The following is a 13,292-nucleotide window of genomic DNA, read 5'->3' as shown; positions in this document are numbered from 1 at the left end:
TCTTTTGTCATGTCTATGATGGCAGCCATTCAGCGGTGGTTAGGCGCTTGCTCTCACAAAGAACCGTCTATTTCCACAAAGTTCCTCTTGAAGCAGGAGTCTCAAGCCAAGCTTCCCCGGTCCCTGTCCCCCTCAGTCCTCAGACTAGCAGTAGCAGCAATTAGCAATCACCTGGCAGAAGTACACATGTATCAAGCTCATCTTATGAACTACTTCTCAGTATTTCTGTGATGACGTCCTGTCATATATATAATGATGATGTCAGGATTTATACAACATTTTTTCATTTAAAAAAATTATAAATGAAGATAACATGTCTAAAATTTAACTATGTGCCTAGAAAAAAAGCATAATATCAAATCTTTAATCATTTAATAAAAAATGAATTTCAGTTCTGCGTACACTTTCTGTAAACAAATCTTCATTGGATGGTAGACCTTTACACCTAGCAAGCTTTGGTTCCTTCCTCTTGATGTGCTTTTGATTTTTTTTAATATACATTATTCTTAAAATACTTCATAAATCTTAAAACAGTAAAAAACATTTTTGATAATAACAAATCTAAATCAAATAGTCATACACTAGTGTCAGTCTCCACTTAACATAATTCACACCACATGTGAGTTAGAAATATAATGCATGAAATACAATACCCTTTTATGAAAGATTCACAGACCATCAATCTAAATAAAACTATATACAAATTACATTTCTGAAGCCTACACTGTTGAGCAGCAGAGCTTGAGCCTTTTGAGCACAGAGTTCAAACACAGTGGCCATCTAACACTGAAACCATGGAAAATAACCAAACAGATCTTTTTTTATAAATCCGTCAGTCGTAATACTGCTTTTGGCACTTGTGCTTTAGAAGAGGCGGAGGTAAAGTTAATAAACAATTTTCCAGTGTGTGGGCTGTTCACATTTTTTCTCAGAGTCTCCACAGAATCGATTGTACGTGGCTTTGGGATCAAACCCCAGGATTTCTCTTTCTTCGTGAATCCGAAAAGAGAAGGTGGAAACGGATGTCCCGATGAAGAACCTGGAAACAAACAATTAAAGATATAAATTAAGTAAATCTGTGAGAAAAAACAGCAAATAGAGGAACAAAAGACTATAAAGGTGCTTGAGAATGTCACTTGTGGTGAGAAACAGCACGAGTCACCCTGTCCAGCTTATCAAGTTGGGTGATTTTTACTGACAATCTGAAGATGTGGCTGGAAGATCTCATTACAGTCTATGAGCTTAGTATTTATACCCTGAAACATTGTGTAAAACAATGATTTAGAAACTTATCAGATGTCCTAAAACAATGCTCTCATATAACAAAGCAATTCAGTATCTTACCAGTCACAACTCACCAACTGTACATGTTTTAGTTTTACATGCTGTATTAAAAATGTGTTTTAGCTTAAAGCCTACCATTTGCAATTTGACCATAATGCTGATAATCAAAAATTTAAACGTGCAACATACCCTACAACTGTTAGTATACTACCACCGCCACTTTAGTCATTAAATTAAGGAAACAAATGAAAAGTAATGTGATCTCATTGACGTAAAAAAAACCATTCCAAACTATGATGATTGCATTTCACTTAGTCATCAAGAGAGGAATTCAATTCTCATTAAACACCTACTCTGGCAATAATGCTTTGCTGTAGAATTGGTCAAAACCTCAGTATTATTGCTAATATAAGTAAAAAAATAGATGGTATAGTAATAATATGGGGTATGACAGCTTGTCAATCACATTAAAAAAAGCTTTCAAATGAACATGTAATTTACTTCTATCTTCTGGTAAAATGAAAAGTTGGCAGGTCTGTATGTGTACCTGCATATTTAAAAATGTTACACTTCCTCATTTCAAAATTGTTTGAATCACTTAGGTTACTAGGCAGCAATTTAAAAGTGGCTACAGTTTTTGAAGCTCTAAAAACAACAAAAAAAGTAAAATATTTTTTTTATGAAAAATACCGCTAACGGTGGTCAGTAAAGTACAACCTGTCAAAGGAAATTACCTTGCATGAGCACATATCCACTGGTCAATAATAGCCACTCCTCCATCTCTGAGCAGCTCCAGATCCTCTTTGGATGGCTCAAACCGCACCATGTCTGGCAACAATCTTTTCAGCTCTCTCAGTTCTACATGGATAATAAGATCATTACCACTTGCTTGTTCTGTTGTCTTTATAACTTTTTATGGGATTTATTTGCTTGTTGAATCAAACATGATCTAAAAGGCTAATGGATTAGAGTTTGCATGTGATCAGAAAAAACAAACAAAAAAAAAAAAAGAATCACAGGTAGTAGAAATAATATTTAGGAACACAGGTCCAAAAGCAATTGGCAATGCATAAATGAGTGAAACAAATACACACGTTATTTTGAAAGATTTATTTCTTTCATTGAAGCTGGTCTGCCATTTACCTTCTCCGTCCGCATCAGTTGCAACAAACAGTGTCTGAAGTTTGTATTTCTTCATCATACTGCGTATCTTTTTGGCTGCCCCTTTCAGGCTGGGCACATCATCTCTGTGACCCCAGATGAAGTCCTTCCTGCGAAGATGAACCCCAATATATGGACCTCCGATAGCAGAGCCAGGCTTGGACTGACAGGAATTTAAAGGAACAAGTTTAAATTGTTGAATTATTGCTAGTTCTGCTCTACATAACTGTGTCTAACAATTATGTAGAGCAACAATATAGACTTATGTTACATTAAGCTAGATCTGCTAAGAAAAAAAGGCACACCTTCGACATGATGCTGCCAATATTTTTCCAAAGGTGTTGCACTGTTTTTCTGGGTGTTTGTTTTTTCCTTCTACTTCACAATTCCATGTTATTTTGAGAGGCTTTATCATAATAAAATACATACTGAGATTTGTTGTCGTGTACATGAAAAGATATAAAAAAAACATAATTCCTTCTACAAGGTCCTATGTAATCAGGATAATTTTCAGCACTGGGATTGTGCTGAAATCCCAGTGCTGTGATTTGTCACCCCCTCAAATTGCAGAATTTGCTGGTTCAATAAGCAATCAGATAACTAAACAGGGACGGGTAATATCTTATTCTTCATCATCACCTAGGAAAAGAAGTACTGATGATCTAAAATGATCTCAAATTGATCTCCAGATGTTCTAAAATGCTAAAAACTTCTAGCTTGAATGGGGACTTTACTGCTTCAACCATCATGAGAGCATCAGAAGGTGTTGTATTGAGATTTCAAAATTTGATCAAATGGAATTATTGTAGACTGAAAGCTGTGAAAAAATACACTCTAACAAACATTTGTTTCTTTTATTTATTTATTTTTTTAACTGGCTGAGATAAAATATATTTAGCTGGTTTCTGTTTGTATTGCTAATTGTCCGTCCCATGGAGTCATTACTTCTGTTTTCTTGTCAAAAAGGGTAGTGGTTTTACATAGATCAATACATTATATAATCCATCTACTTGAAAGAGACAAAATATCCCCCCACAAGGTTGTGACTATGGTCATATGGCAAACATTTCATAACATGAAATTTTCTAGGAAGCAGATATGTGATAATAGAGTACACAATGACTCACTTTCATGTGGGTCCAGTCTTCATTATATAGTGTGCGGTCTGTGTCATCTGTGGAGTTCAGATATTTTGCTCTGAAATCATCCCCTATGAGACGCAGGTGCTTGGCAAAAACCATGCTGCGCCGGGTCTAAATGAGGCGAAATAAATGTAAATATCTCTGTATTACCTAACAGAAAACATCCTTTAGCATGCAAATAAATGTTACATGGGCTTTCTCAGCGAGAGAAGAGCAATGCCCCAGGATAAGTCAACATTAACCTAAATTGTTATTAAGGAAAAAAACAAACAAAAATCATCCTTTTGTAGACCAAAACGTATAATACAGAGGTAGTGTTACTTACATTCCAGTAGTCTTTTCCAGCATAGTGATCATGTAGGAGAGTCTCTGCTCTGTCAAGCATGACTGAGCTAAAAAAAACAGAAAAAAACATCACACAACAATGCCCAAACAAGTTGATTGAATCTGAGTTTCAGTAAGGCCAACGAGAACAAACAGAGACACATCACTCTAAAACAACAAAGAATTCAGATCATTCTTCCCTGGACACAAACAAAGGATAGGGATGGGTTACCTTTGCAGGAATTTTGCACCTAATCTTTCTCAGTATTTGATAGAGTAGAACCTTTTTTTAGTTAGATTTAAATTTTGCCTGATTCTGTTTCTTCCCCCCTAAGGACTGAAACACATAATTGTCCTTTTATCCAAATAATAGCAGTTTTGTATCCCACAAAAAATAAAGGAACTACAAAGTAATTCTAATTTATGGATCACAGCATAAGCCTCTAACTTTGATCAGACTTTTATTAATTATTGTCAAGATGTGCATCAAAGTATATTCACATTGGTGAGCATTCTTAGATATGATAAATAATAATAAAAAATAGCTAAAGAAAAACACAATTGTTTTTTTTTTCAGTATTTGAGCTGCTGATTACCGATATGTCAGTCAAGGAAAACTGGAGGATTCTGATTTCTGGAAAACTAACTGGAGCATCGTCAGTGCTAAAGTGAGATCATGACGTAGTTTCAACAGTTTAACAGTAAATTCAATGCAGAAGCATTTCAAGTTAAACAAAACTGATTCACCCCAATGTATTTGGGAATTATGATTTATATCATTATATTCAATATTTTCTTTTCTTTGGATTTTATCATTTTTTTGGATTAAAAATGTGTAATTGTATATGGTATTTCAGAAAATATTTATGTTTGAGGAATGTGAGATATATTTGTGGACTTACACTGCTGTGAAGTTTTTCTGAAGAACTGGGGCCATGATGGATGCATGGCCTTGAGCTGATAAACATGTCACATTTCGAGCCCTTGTTTCTTCATAGCCCCAAAACCAGCCCCTGCAGAAACACACAGAATAGTGCCGAAAAAGAGCCTGTTTCTACATGTCTGATTAAACATTTCATCAAGATGAATTTATTTACTTGACATTTATTCTTTATCATTTCTACTGTGCTCTCAAGCTGGTGTATATTACACATATAGCCTCTTGGTCATGGACTATGAAAACTTGATTTGTATTGTATTATTGTTTTACCTGTAGTAGCCCTGTTTATCTTTGGTGTACAGTAGCTTCTCAATGCATGAACGCTCATCAACTTTTTCCTCCCATTTTCCATCAGTCCATCCCTCGGCATAGTTCTGTAGCACAAGCACCTGGTCTATGAAAGGGCCTCCATTTTCTAAATTGAAAAAGGGAACAAGTTCAGTTTGGCACACTGGAGTTGACATTTATATCAACAGTATAGTTTAAAATGTGCAAATTGGTGTTCTCACCAGCAATAAATTCCTCATACTCAATAACAGGTACGTTGGCTTGCAGGCTGGTCAGGCTGAAGAACTCTCCCCATGGGATACGAATCTGGTGGATATCAGGACTTTGCCAGTGATAGAGTCGACCCCAAGGGGGGAGGACCAATACCCAGTCATCCCCCTCTTTCCTCAAAGTCTTGACCAGTGAGGCCATGCGGATGTAGACATCTCTTCGCAAATTAAACCCTTCAGGTGGGTTTACGTCATATAAAAGGTACCTGATATGCAAAAAACATACAAACAAAAAAACATAAAAATAGAGATACATTTTAGTACTAACTTTACAATTATACCTGTTGTAGATCAAGTCTACATTTTGCTTATAGTGTTCTTACAAATCATAAGATTAGGTTTGATCGAACACGTCACCTTTTGACGATGGACAAAAAAACAAAGTTTTCAACTATTGCGGGCAATTTTACCACTGTAGGGACAAATTAATACTAGGTCTAGATTAAGGTCCATGAAATAATATTTTATCATTTATTCTCTATGCCGAATACATATACAGCACAATGATGTTAGGTTAACCTAGGTAGGCATACACATAAAAAGGGTTACTAAGTCGTATAGGTAGAAAGAGATTAAGATAACGTTTTTAAAGGAATCATGTGTAACGCTCGTCGGAGGAAGAGGGCTCGAATAATAGACACGAGGTAAACACTTAAAAGTCGAAGACTGTTGCCAAATAGTGACGTACAAATCAAAGTAAACACCAACTTGTAAAGAAAAAGCGACAATCTTCAATTTAGCATTTCTGACAAGCTAGGACAATAAACTCACCGAAGATCCCTTGCTGCAGAAATTGACACTGAAGCCGTGCGGCTCGCACTGAACTCATCTTCAGATTGTATTGTTTGTAATCCTGCAAAAGCGACGAAAATAGACAAAAAGAACGGGCTAAACGAATTCGTTGATGCCACACATATAAGAGGCATATGCAGTGGGCTATACGCCATTTTTCCTCCCAGCCACGCATTTCCGGAAGCTGGGAAAGCGTCTGTAGTTGCCAAGCAACTACCAAGAACTTCTTCTTCTTTTCTATTATGGCGGATCGTAAGCAACTTTCAGATGAGTACGCCATCTACTGCACATTAGTGCGTATCAATATAACTTACACCATTCGACTGTATTTTTTATATACATTTTGCATTATGAAGATAAACATTGCTCTCTTTAATCTAAAAGTATCATCTATGTTTCCTTGTTACCAATATTCATTTAAGCCCCCATTCATGTCATGTCCTTATTTTTCTTAATCCGTCTTTTTCAGGCTCATGTATGCGATTAATGTGTGTTCTACATTTTCTTTCTCTCAACAACCTTCACGTTTATCATTTTTCCTCCCAGTTAGACATAAAATGTAATTTAAATACATACATTATAGCATATTTTTTTAACTTGAGAATAACTAAAGTTTAATGATGCTAGATGAAATGCCATAGCTAATGCTTAATGTAAGATATGAAGTAAAATTGTTTACAGATACAAATACTTATTTTTATACCTCAAATTGTTATGCTACAAAACCTAAGCTCAACTTGTATGCTTGGGAAAGCCTTTTGAGAATATGGATTGTGATTGGGCTTTAAAGGCAAGCCATGAAAGACATAAGACTATGGGTATGTACAAACAAAAACAAATTATTTTCTTTAGCATGAGCATTTATTGAACAACAACAAAGTCAAAAATAAGATTAATATGTTTTAATGTTCTGATATGAATAAAAGACCAGCCAAACACTAAAAAACAGAACTTCACTGGGACAATAAAAAGAGGTCAAGAAGCAGTTTAAAATGGTGATTACTACAAACCAAATATTTGAAAATATGCAAGAAGTGGGTTCCATTCTTTAATAAATGACAATATCTTACTTTTTATTTAATATTCATCTCCTTCCTCTTCTTCTTCAAATGAGTCGGTGCCCACCTCTTCATAATCCTTCTCCAAAGCAGCCATATCTTCTCTGGCCTCTGAGAACTCTCCCTCCTCCATTCCCTCTCCAACATACCAGTGGACAAAGGCTCTCTTGGCATACATGAGATCAAATTTGTGGTTGAGCCTGGCCCAGGCCTCAGCTATGGCGGTGGTGTTGCTCAGCATGCACACAGCTCTTTGCACCTTAGCAAGGTCTCCTCCAGGAACCACAGTTGGAGGCTGGTAGTTTATCCCCACCTTGAAACCTGTGGGACACCAATCCACAAAGTGGATGGTGCGTTTGGTCTTAATATTAGAAATGGCTACATTTACGTCTTTGGGTACAACGTCGCCACGATACAGCAGACAGCAGGCCATGTATTTACCACGACACGGGTCACACTTCACCATCTGATTAGCTGCCTCAAAACAGGCATTTGTGATCTCAGCCACAGACAGCTGCTCATGATAGGCTTTCTCAGAAGATATAACTGGAGCGTAGGTGGCCAGAGGGAAGTGTATACGAGGATAAGGCACCAAGTTGGTCTGGAACTCTGTCAGGTCAACATTCAGGGCTCCGTCAAAGCGGAGAGATGCTGTGATTGAAGACACAATCTGACTGATAAGGCGGTTCAGATTGGTATAGGTTGGACGTTCAATATCAAGGTTCTTGCGGCAGATATCATAGATGGCCTCATTGTCCACCATGAAGGCACAGTCGGAGTGCTCCAGGGTGGTGTGGGTAGACAGGATGGCGTTGTAAGGCTCCACTACTGCTGTAGAAACCTGGGGTGCCGGGTAGATGGCAAACTCAAGCTTTGACTTCTTGCCGAAGTCAACAGAGAGTCTTTCCATGAGCAGAGAGGTAAAACCAGAACCTGTTCCACCACCAAAAGAGTGGAATACCAAGAATCCCTGGAGACCACTGCACTGATCAGCCTGTAGATGCAGAAACATAAATACTAATCAAACTATTCTAACAGCCTGTGTTATTTCTTGCATGGACTGTTGCTGAGTTTGATTGGATATGATCATTGACAGACTAACTCTGTAATGTTCTTAGAATTTAGGTCCAAATAAAAATATGATTCAAGTGCCTTACCAGTTTGTGGATCCTGTCCAGGACAGAATCAATAATCTCTCTGCCAATAGTGTAGTGACCTCGGGCATAGTTGTTCGCAGCATCCTCCTTTCCAGAGATCAGGTTTTCAGGATGGAAGAGTTGACGGTATTTTCCTGTTCTCACTTCATCTGATAATTTAGAAAAATAAACATATGACTGTTAGATCAATCTAATCAGTGAAAATTAGCAAAATTTTGACAATTTGACATTTACGTATCCCAAGAAAAGAAGTAAACAACTCCCAAAAATGTACTTATATATATATATATATATATGAAAAGAAATAAAATAATAAAAGAAATAAAAAATACTGACCAATCACAGTGGACTCCAGATCAACAAAAACTGCCCTTGGGACATATTTCCCAGCACCTGTCTCACTAAAGAAAGTGGTGAAGGAGTCATCACGACCTGTGGGGGAACTGCTTTCCATCTGGCCGTCTGGCTGGATACCATGCTCCAGACAGTAGAGCTCCCAGCAGGTGTTACCCATCTGCACACCCGCCTGGCCCACATGGACAGAGATGCATTCACGCTGCAACAGAATAAAGACTTTATGAGCAACTTCAAAAGGTTTGAAATAGTGTTATTATGCATTTCAGCCACTAGGTGGAAGCAAAACCAAGATGGTCATGGTAGCAGATGTCCCTAGATTTCATGTAGATGCTACAAGTAGAAGTGAACTCATGCTTGTTTGTTGGCTGGTACATCAGGTTAGCAGTTGCAATTCAAATGCAATCAACCAAATTTTATTTGTATAGCACATTTCAGAAGCAAGGCATTTCAAAGAGCTTTATATAATAAAAAACAGCATGTGACATTGAATAAACAGTAAGAAAGAGAAAGAGATTTTGAAAAAAAAAAGATTAAAAAAGATAAAAACATTAAAACCCACACCCCTCTTAGGACTTCAGTTAAACGTCGTTTAACTGGGACTCTAACCCTCTGGGACTTTAGTCAAAACGCTGTTTGACAAGGACTCCAACCTTTAGGTTTTTAGTTGAAATGCTGTCAACTTGGACTCTAAACCCCGTAGGACTTCAGTTATACGCTGTTTAACTGGGACTCTAACCCACGTTTTCTATGAGTGGGGGACAGTACCCGCGCCTCTCCTTTGGGGCTTTACATCAAACTAAACACAGCGTAAACGGTGAGAAAGAGAAATAAAAATAAATTAATAAATAGATAAAAAGTAAAGATAAAAACATTAAAAACATTGAAGATATCAAAACCCACACTCTAACCCTAATTTAGCCATAAGCAACTCTAAACAGGTGGGGTTTAAGTTGAGATTTAAAGGCACCCAGTGTTTCATCTGACATATCTGAACTTTGGTATCAACTATGTACATGATAAATATAAAACTCTACCTGGAACAGTTACCCCTTTTTTTGCTGTACTGGAGTCATCTAGAAAGTTGGAACTTGGATCTTAAAGATTAAGGTCTGCTCCATGTTCTAGTTGTATGACAGAACAGTAGGATTTGTCAACTGATGTGGTTGGTAACCAAGCAACAATGTATTTGTCTCCTTCTGTGCCTGTTGCCTCCATCAATGGGTTTTAAATTGATGGTAGTTAAGGGAGTTTAGGGTTGTGGCTGACATTTTTCTCCTTTGGAGTGCTGATTTCAGAGGACCTTCTCCCAATGTATTCAGACTTTTAATTTTCAAATGAAACACAAACTGTATTTTTCAATCAAAGATGTTTTTTAATGTCACAAAAAACACAATAAACTTGAAGGCCCAATTGTAAAAATACTTTAAATTGTCAGCATGTGGCATTTAGAGAACTTAGATTGGTGATTCACTCTTTGAGAGTTTACTGAGGTGATACTTGTAAGATGTAAAGGAACCAAAAGTTGGATGCAAAAGTTTTATTGGTTAACAGTTTCTTAAGCAATGTTGTACATTACAAATAAAAACTATAACCACTGTTGCTTACAATAGGCTGCAAAGTGAGTGCTGATGGTAGCAGCTGTTAACAGTACAGGCAATTTCCAAAGTAAAGTTCCCTGTTTTGAATTTATTACGAAATAAGGCTGAATGGGTAATTTGTTTTACTTGCCCATCATAATCAACAGTAATCATGTGGGAATTGGGTGGGAAACACCTTAAACACAACTGGTCAAAATGAAGATTGATTTTTTTCCCATCCAACTCTACAATTTTAACATTTATATGATCAAAAATTACTACACCAACAACAAAGGAACTAAATGTTATGCATCTAATTTTCTTTGGCAGGGCAAACATACAGCACCAGTGTACTCGGTAAACACTGATGACATTTCGTCTTTTACAGCAATTCTGTCTCTAACAAGCTGTGTTTACAGTACACAGTGCAAACAGAACACAGAGGGCAAAAATGTGGTAAAAACATAATTTTAAACAGTAAAATGACTAAAGTTTATCTGCTAGATGGGCCAACTTAAACAGACATGAAAGTGTTCTTCTACAACTGCAAAATGGTATTTATTCTAATTCTTAAAGCTTCTGGAGAAACATATTCCAGTGAACTCAGAAGAAGTATTTCCTGTTCTGCAGAGTTATTTGCGTCATCTTAGTTGCAACTGGTTTGTCACCTGACGTGTTCTTATCACCTAACCATCTAACTACACTGCTTCTACAATCATATTTAGTTTTTAAAAAATGTTACTTCATAGAAACAAGCATTTTTTTATTTTGGTTCACATAAAACAAATGCATTTAAGTAATGTTGGGAATGCAAACAGACATTTTGTATATTGGATGTCTTTTTAATGTTTTTCATTCACCTGATAATGACAATATAGACAAGTCATCAGCACCTGCTCTCACATCCAGCTCAGCTTTTACTGACGGTCTGACAGAGGGGTCCTGCTCCAGCAGGCCACACTAGGAAGCACATAAGGACTATTGTATCATTTTAGCACGATCTATCCAAATTCCGAAGAGACATCATACAAACAAAACTTTGGAGTGAAAGGCATACATGATTATACTTACCATGGTTTTAGAAGAGTAACCGCAAAAAAGAGGACTTTTTCAGACTGAGCTTTGCTTTCGTAGCGTCTCACAGCGGCCCTCAACGTGGTCCTGGTGAGTAGGTTCTGCCAGGTGCCAAGAGCTGCCACGAACTGCTGTGATGCATGCCACACCCATCTGTCAATTTGACGTGGACGTGCATTTCGAGCACGCACAGGTTGTTTTGAGGTAGGAATGTTAGTCCTCACCCAAACTCATTCCGCTGGAAAATAAATAAATAAATGAAAACCAAAATCAGATCTAACCTTCTCGAAAAAAACAAACAACAACTGACATTTAATCGTATTTGCAGTGTGGCTTGTTAAACACAAGGGGTCGCAGTTGGAATAAGCAGCAGTGCAAGGCGCCAGATATACATGCACGGTTCACATTGGACAGGGCGCAGGGCAGGACCTACTCAAACCTTTTCAGACTGGTATTGAAAACTATTTTTTAGTTTTAAATTGTGAACACTAGAGGTCGTAGTTTGTGTGAACAGTAGTTTGATGTGTCATCTACAGTCATAGTCAAGGAAATGGAGATGGAGAAAATAAACAGAATTTTCACGGATTTCACAGTCTTGTTGGAAGAAACGTTTTAAATGAATTGAGAGCATCAAAAATGTTCTCAGTACAGATGAAAATCTAGGGAGACTTGTGTTTCACAGTGATGACGACTGTGACGTGCTCTGTCATGCTGGAGAAAATATTGTTTATTAGCAAAATGTTCTTGGATCACTGGCCATTTTAATCTCATTCTTTCTGTGGTCAATGCAGCATTTTCAGGCAGAGCTGTGAGTGAGCTGACTCCCTTCGTAGAAAAGAAGCAACCTCACACGAATAGTCTTAATATTTTTCAATGTTGGCATAACGCAGTCCTTATGTTAAGAATTCACTATTTCTTTTCTACACAGATTCCTAGACCTCCCAAATAGTTGAAAATGGGTTTTGAAGGAAGAAAATTACTTTATCTCAGGTTCCTGCTGTCTAATCCATGTACGTCCTGTTGAGCGCCAAACTGTCCTTTGATACTTTGTAGCTCTTCTTTACACGAGGCCAGTGTCCAAAAGCTGCTGACTTGTTACTAAAGCAATTTATCCTTTGTATTTTAAATTCTTGATGATTTGATTCATAATGTATGTGGTTATAATTCTGGCAAGAGCACCTTTAATAACTTAATATGTATTAGAAAACAGCAAGGATATAAAATATAAAATTAGCGGCATTTTTTGCATGAGTCCTTTGCATGACCATTAAATTTATGTTCATTTTACAATTGTGTTATTTAGTAAGTCTGGTCATTGCTACTTTCTTGTCTACACATGTAGCAACCAAAACATCTTACCCCAACAGGCTTAAAGAAACATTTATAGAGAAATTTTAAACAGCAAGAGGGAAAGAGTCAATCAAATCTTCTCCCTACATGGCAAGTTAGGTAAAGAGGAATATCTAAACACCTGTAGACATTTCTGGAACTTACCTTTATTCTTGTGTTCACTGCAAGAAACAGAAAGGAGGAACATAAGAGAACTTTGGCCATTGTAGGGAGGAAATGGCTGGCGGTAGCTTCTGTTTACCTAAGCTACAGAATGTCTTGTACATGAAATTAAGCAAACAGTGCATTCACTACTGCATCGAAAGCTTTACAGTCCATGAACTAAAAGCTGTGGGAGGCATGATTAGACAACTTCAAAGCTTTTATTTCTGACAGGCTTCACACAGTGGAAGTCAATCAGAGATTTATGACTGAACCAACACCTCTAGGAGGCTAGTGTGGAGCATAAATATGGTAGATGGAAAAAATAGGTTGTGTGTTTCTCTCTCTTTTTTTTTTTTTACTATTTCATAGGGTTTT

The 13,292-nt window shown here is 37.1% G+C and overlaps 2 protein-coding genes across 2 annotated transcripts; both read right to left on the bottom strand.

Moving 5' to 3' along the window:
- Window positions 1-355: 355 nt before the first annotated feature.
- pofut2 (protein O-fucosyltransferase 2) lies at window positions 356-6,434 on the bottom strand. Its single transcript, XM_008403886.3, has 9 exons — window positions 6,180-6,434; window positions 5,361-5,614; window positions 5,122-5,266; window positions 4,814-4,924; window positions 3,913-3,979; window positions 3,573-3,698; window positions 2,428-2,608; window positions 2,019-2,142; window positions 356-1,039 (listed from the first exon to the last, which is right to left on the bottom strand). The coding sequence occupies exons 1-9, from the start codon at window positions 6,353-6,355 to the stop codon at window positions 886-888; spliced, it is 1,338 nt and encodes a 445-aa protein (XP_008402108.1). The 5' UTR covers window positions 6,356-6,434; the 3' UTR covers window positions 356-885.
- A 653-nt stretch (window positions 6,435-7,087) lies between these two features.
- Window positions 7,088-11,659, bottom strand: LOC103461627 (tubulin alpha chain-like). Its single transcript, XM_008403887.3, has 4 exons — window positions 11,421-11,659; window positions 8,752-8,971; window positions 8,416-8,564; window positions 7,088-8,252 (listed from the first exon to the last, which is right to left on the bottom strand). The coding sequence occupies exons 1-4, from the start codon at window positions 11,421-11,423 to the stop codon at window positions 7,278-7,280; spliced, it is 1,347 nt and encodes a 448-aa protein (XP_008402109.2). The 5' UTR covers window positions 11,424-11,659; the 3' UTR covers window positions 7,088-7,277.
- Between the last annotated feature and the right edge of the window lie 1,633 nt (window positions 11,660-13,292).

Source organism: Poecilia reticulata, chromosome 2, assembly GCF_904066995.2.
Source record: "Poecilia reticulata chromosome 2, P_reticulata-male-v2, whole genome shotgun sequence".
NCBI classification, from domain to species: domain Eukaryota; kingdom Metazoa; phylum Chordata; class Actinopteri; order Cyprinodontiformes; family Poeciliidae; genus Poecilia; species Poecilia reticulata.
This window is presented reverse-complemented; position numbering and strand designations above follow the sequence as displayed.

Bases quoted from the DNA above. Each gene is read 5' to 3' on its own strand.
- LOC103461627 (XM_008403887.3), bottom strand. The intron at 8,565-8,751 runs GTCAGTATTTTT...CTAAATTATCAG, and splicing joins TCTGGAGTCCACTGTGATTG to ATGAAGTGAGAACAGGAAAA. The intron at 8,253-8,415 runs GTAAGGCACTTG...CTGCATCTACAG, and splicing joins TGGACAGGATCCACAAACTG to GCTGATCAGTGCAGTGGTCT.
- pofut2 (XM_008403886.3), bottom strand. From the start codon at position 6,355: ATGGCGTATAGCCCACTGCATATGCCTCTTATATGTGTGGCATCAACG. The intron at 5,267-5,360 runs GTGAGAACACCA...TTTTCAATTTAG, and splicing joins GTATGAGGAATTTATTGCTG to AAAATGGAGGCCCTTTCATA. The intron at 1,040-2,018 runs GTAATTTCCTTT...GTTTGTTTCCAG, and splicing joins TGGATATGTGCTCATGCAAG to GTTCTTCATCGGGACATCCG.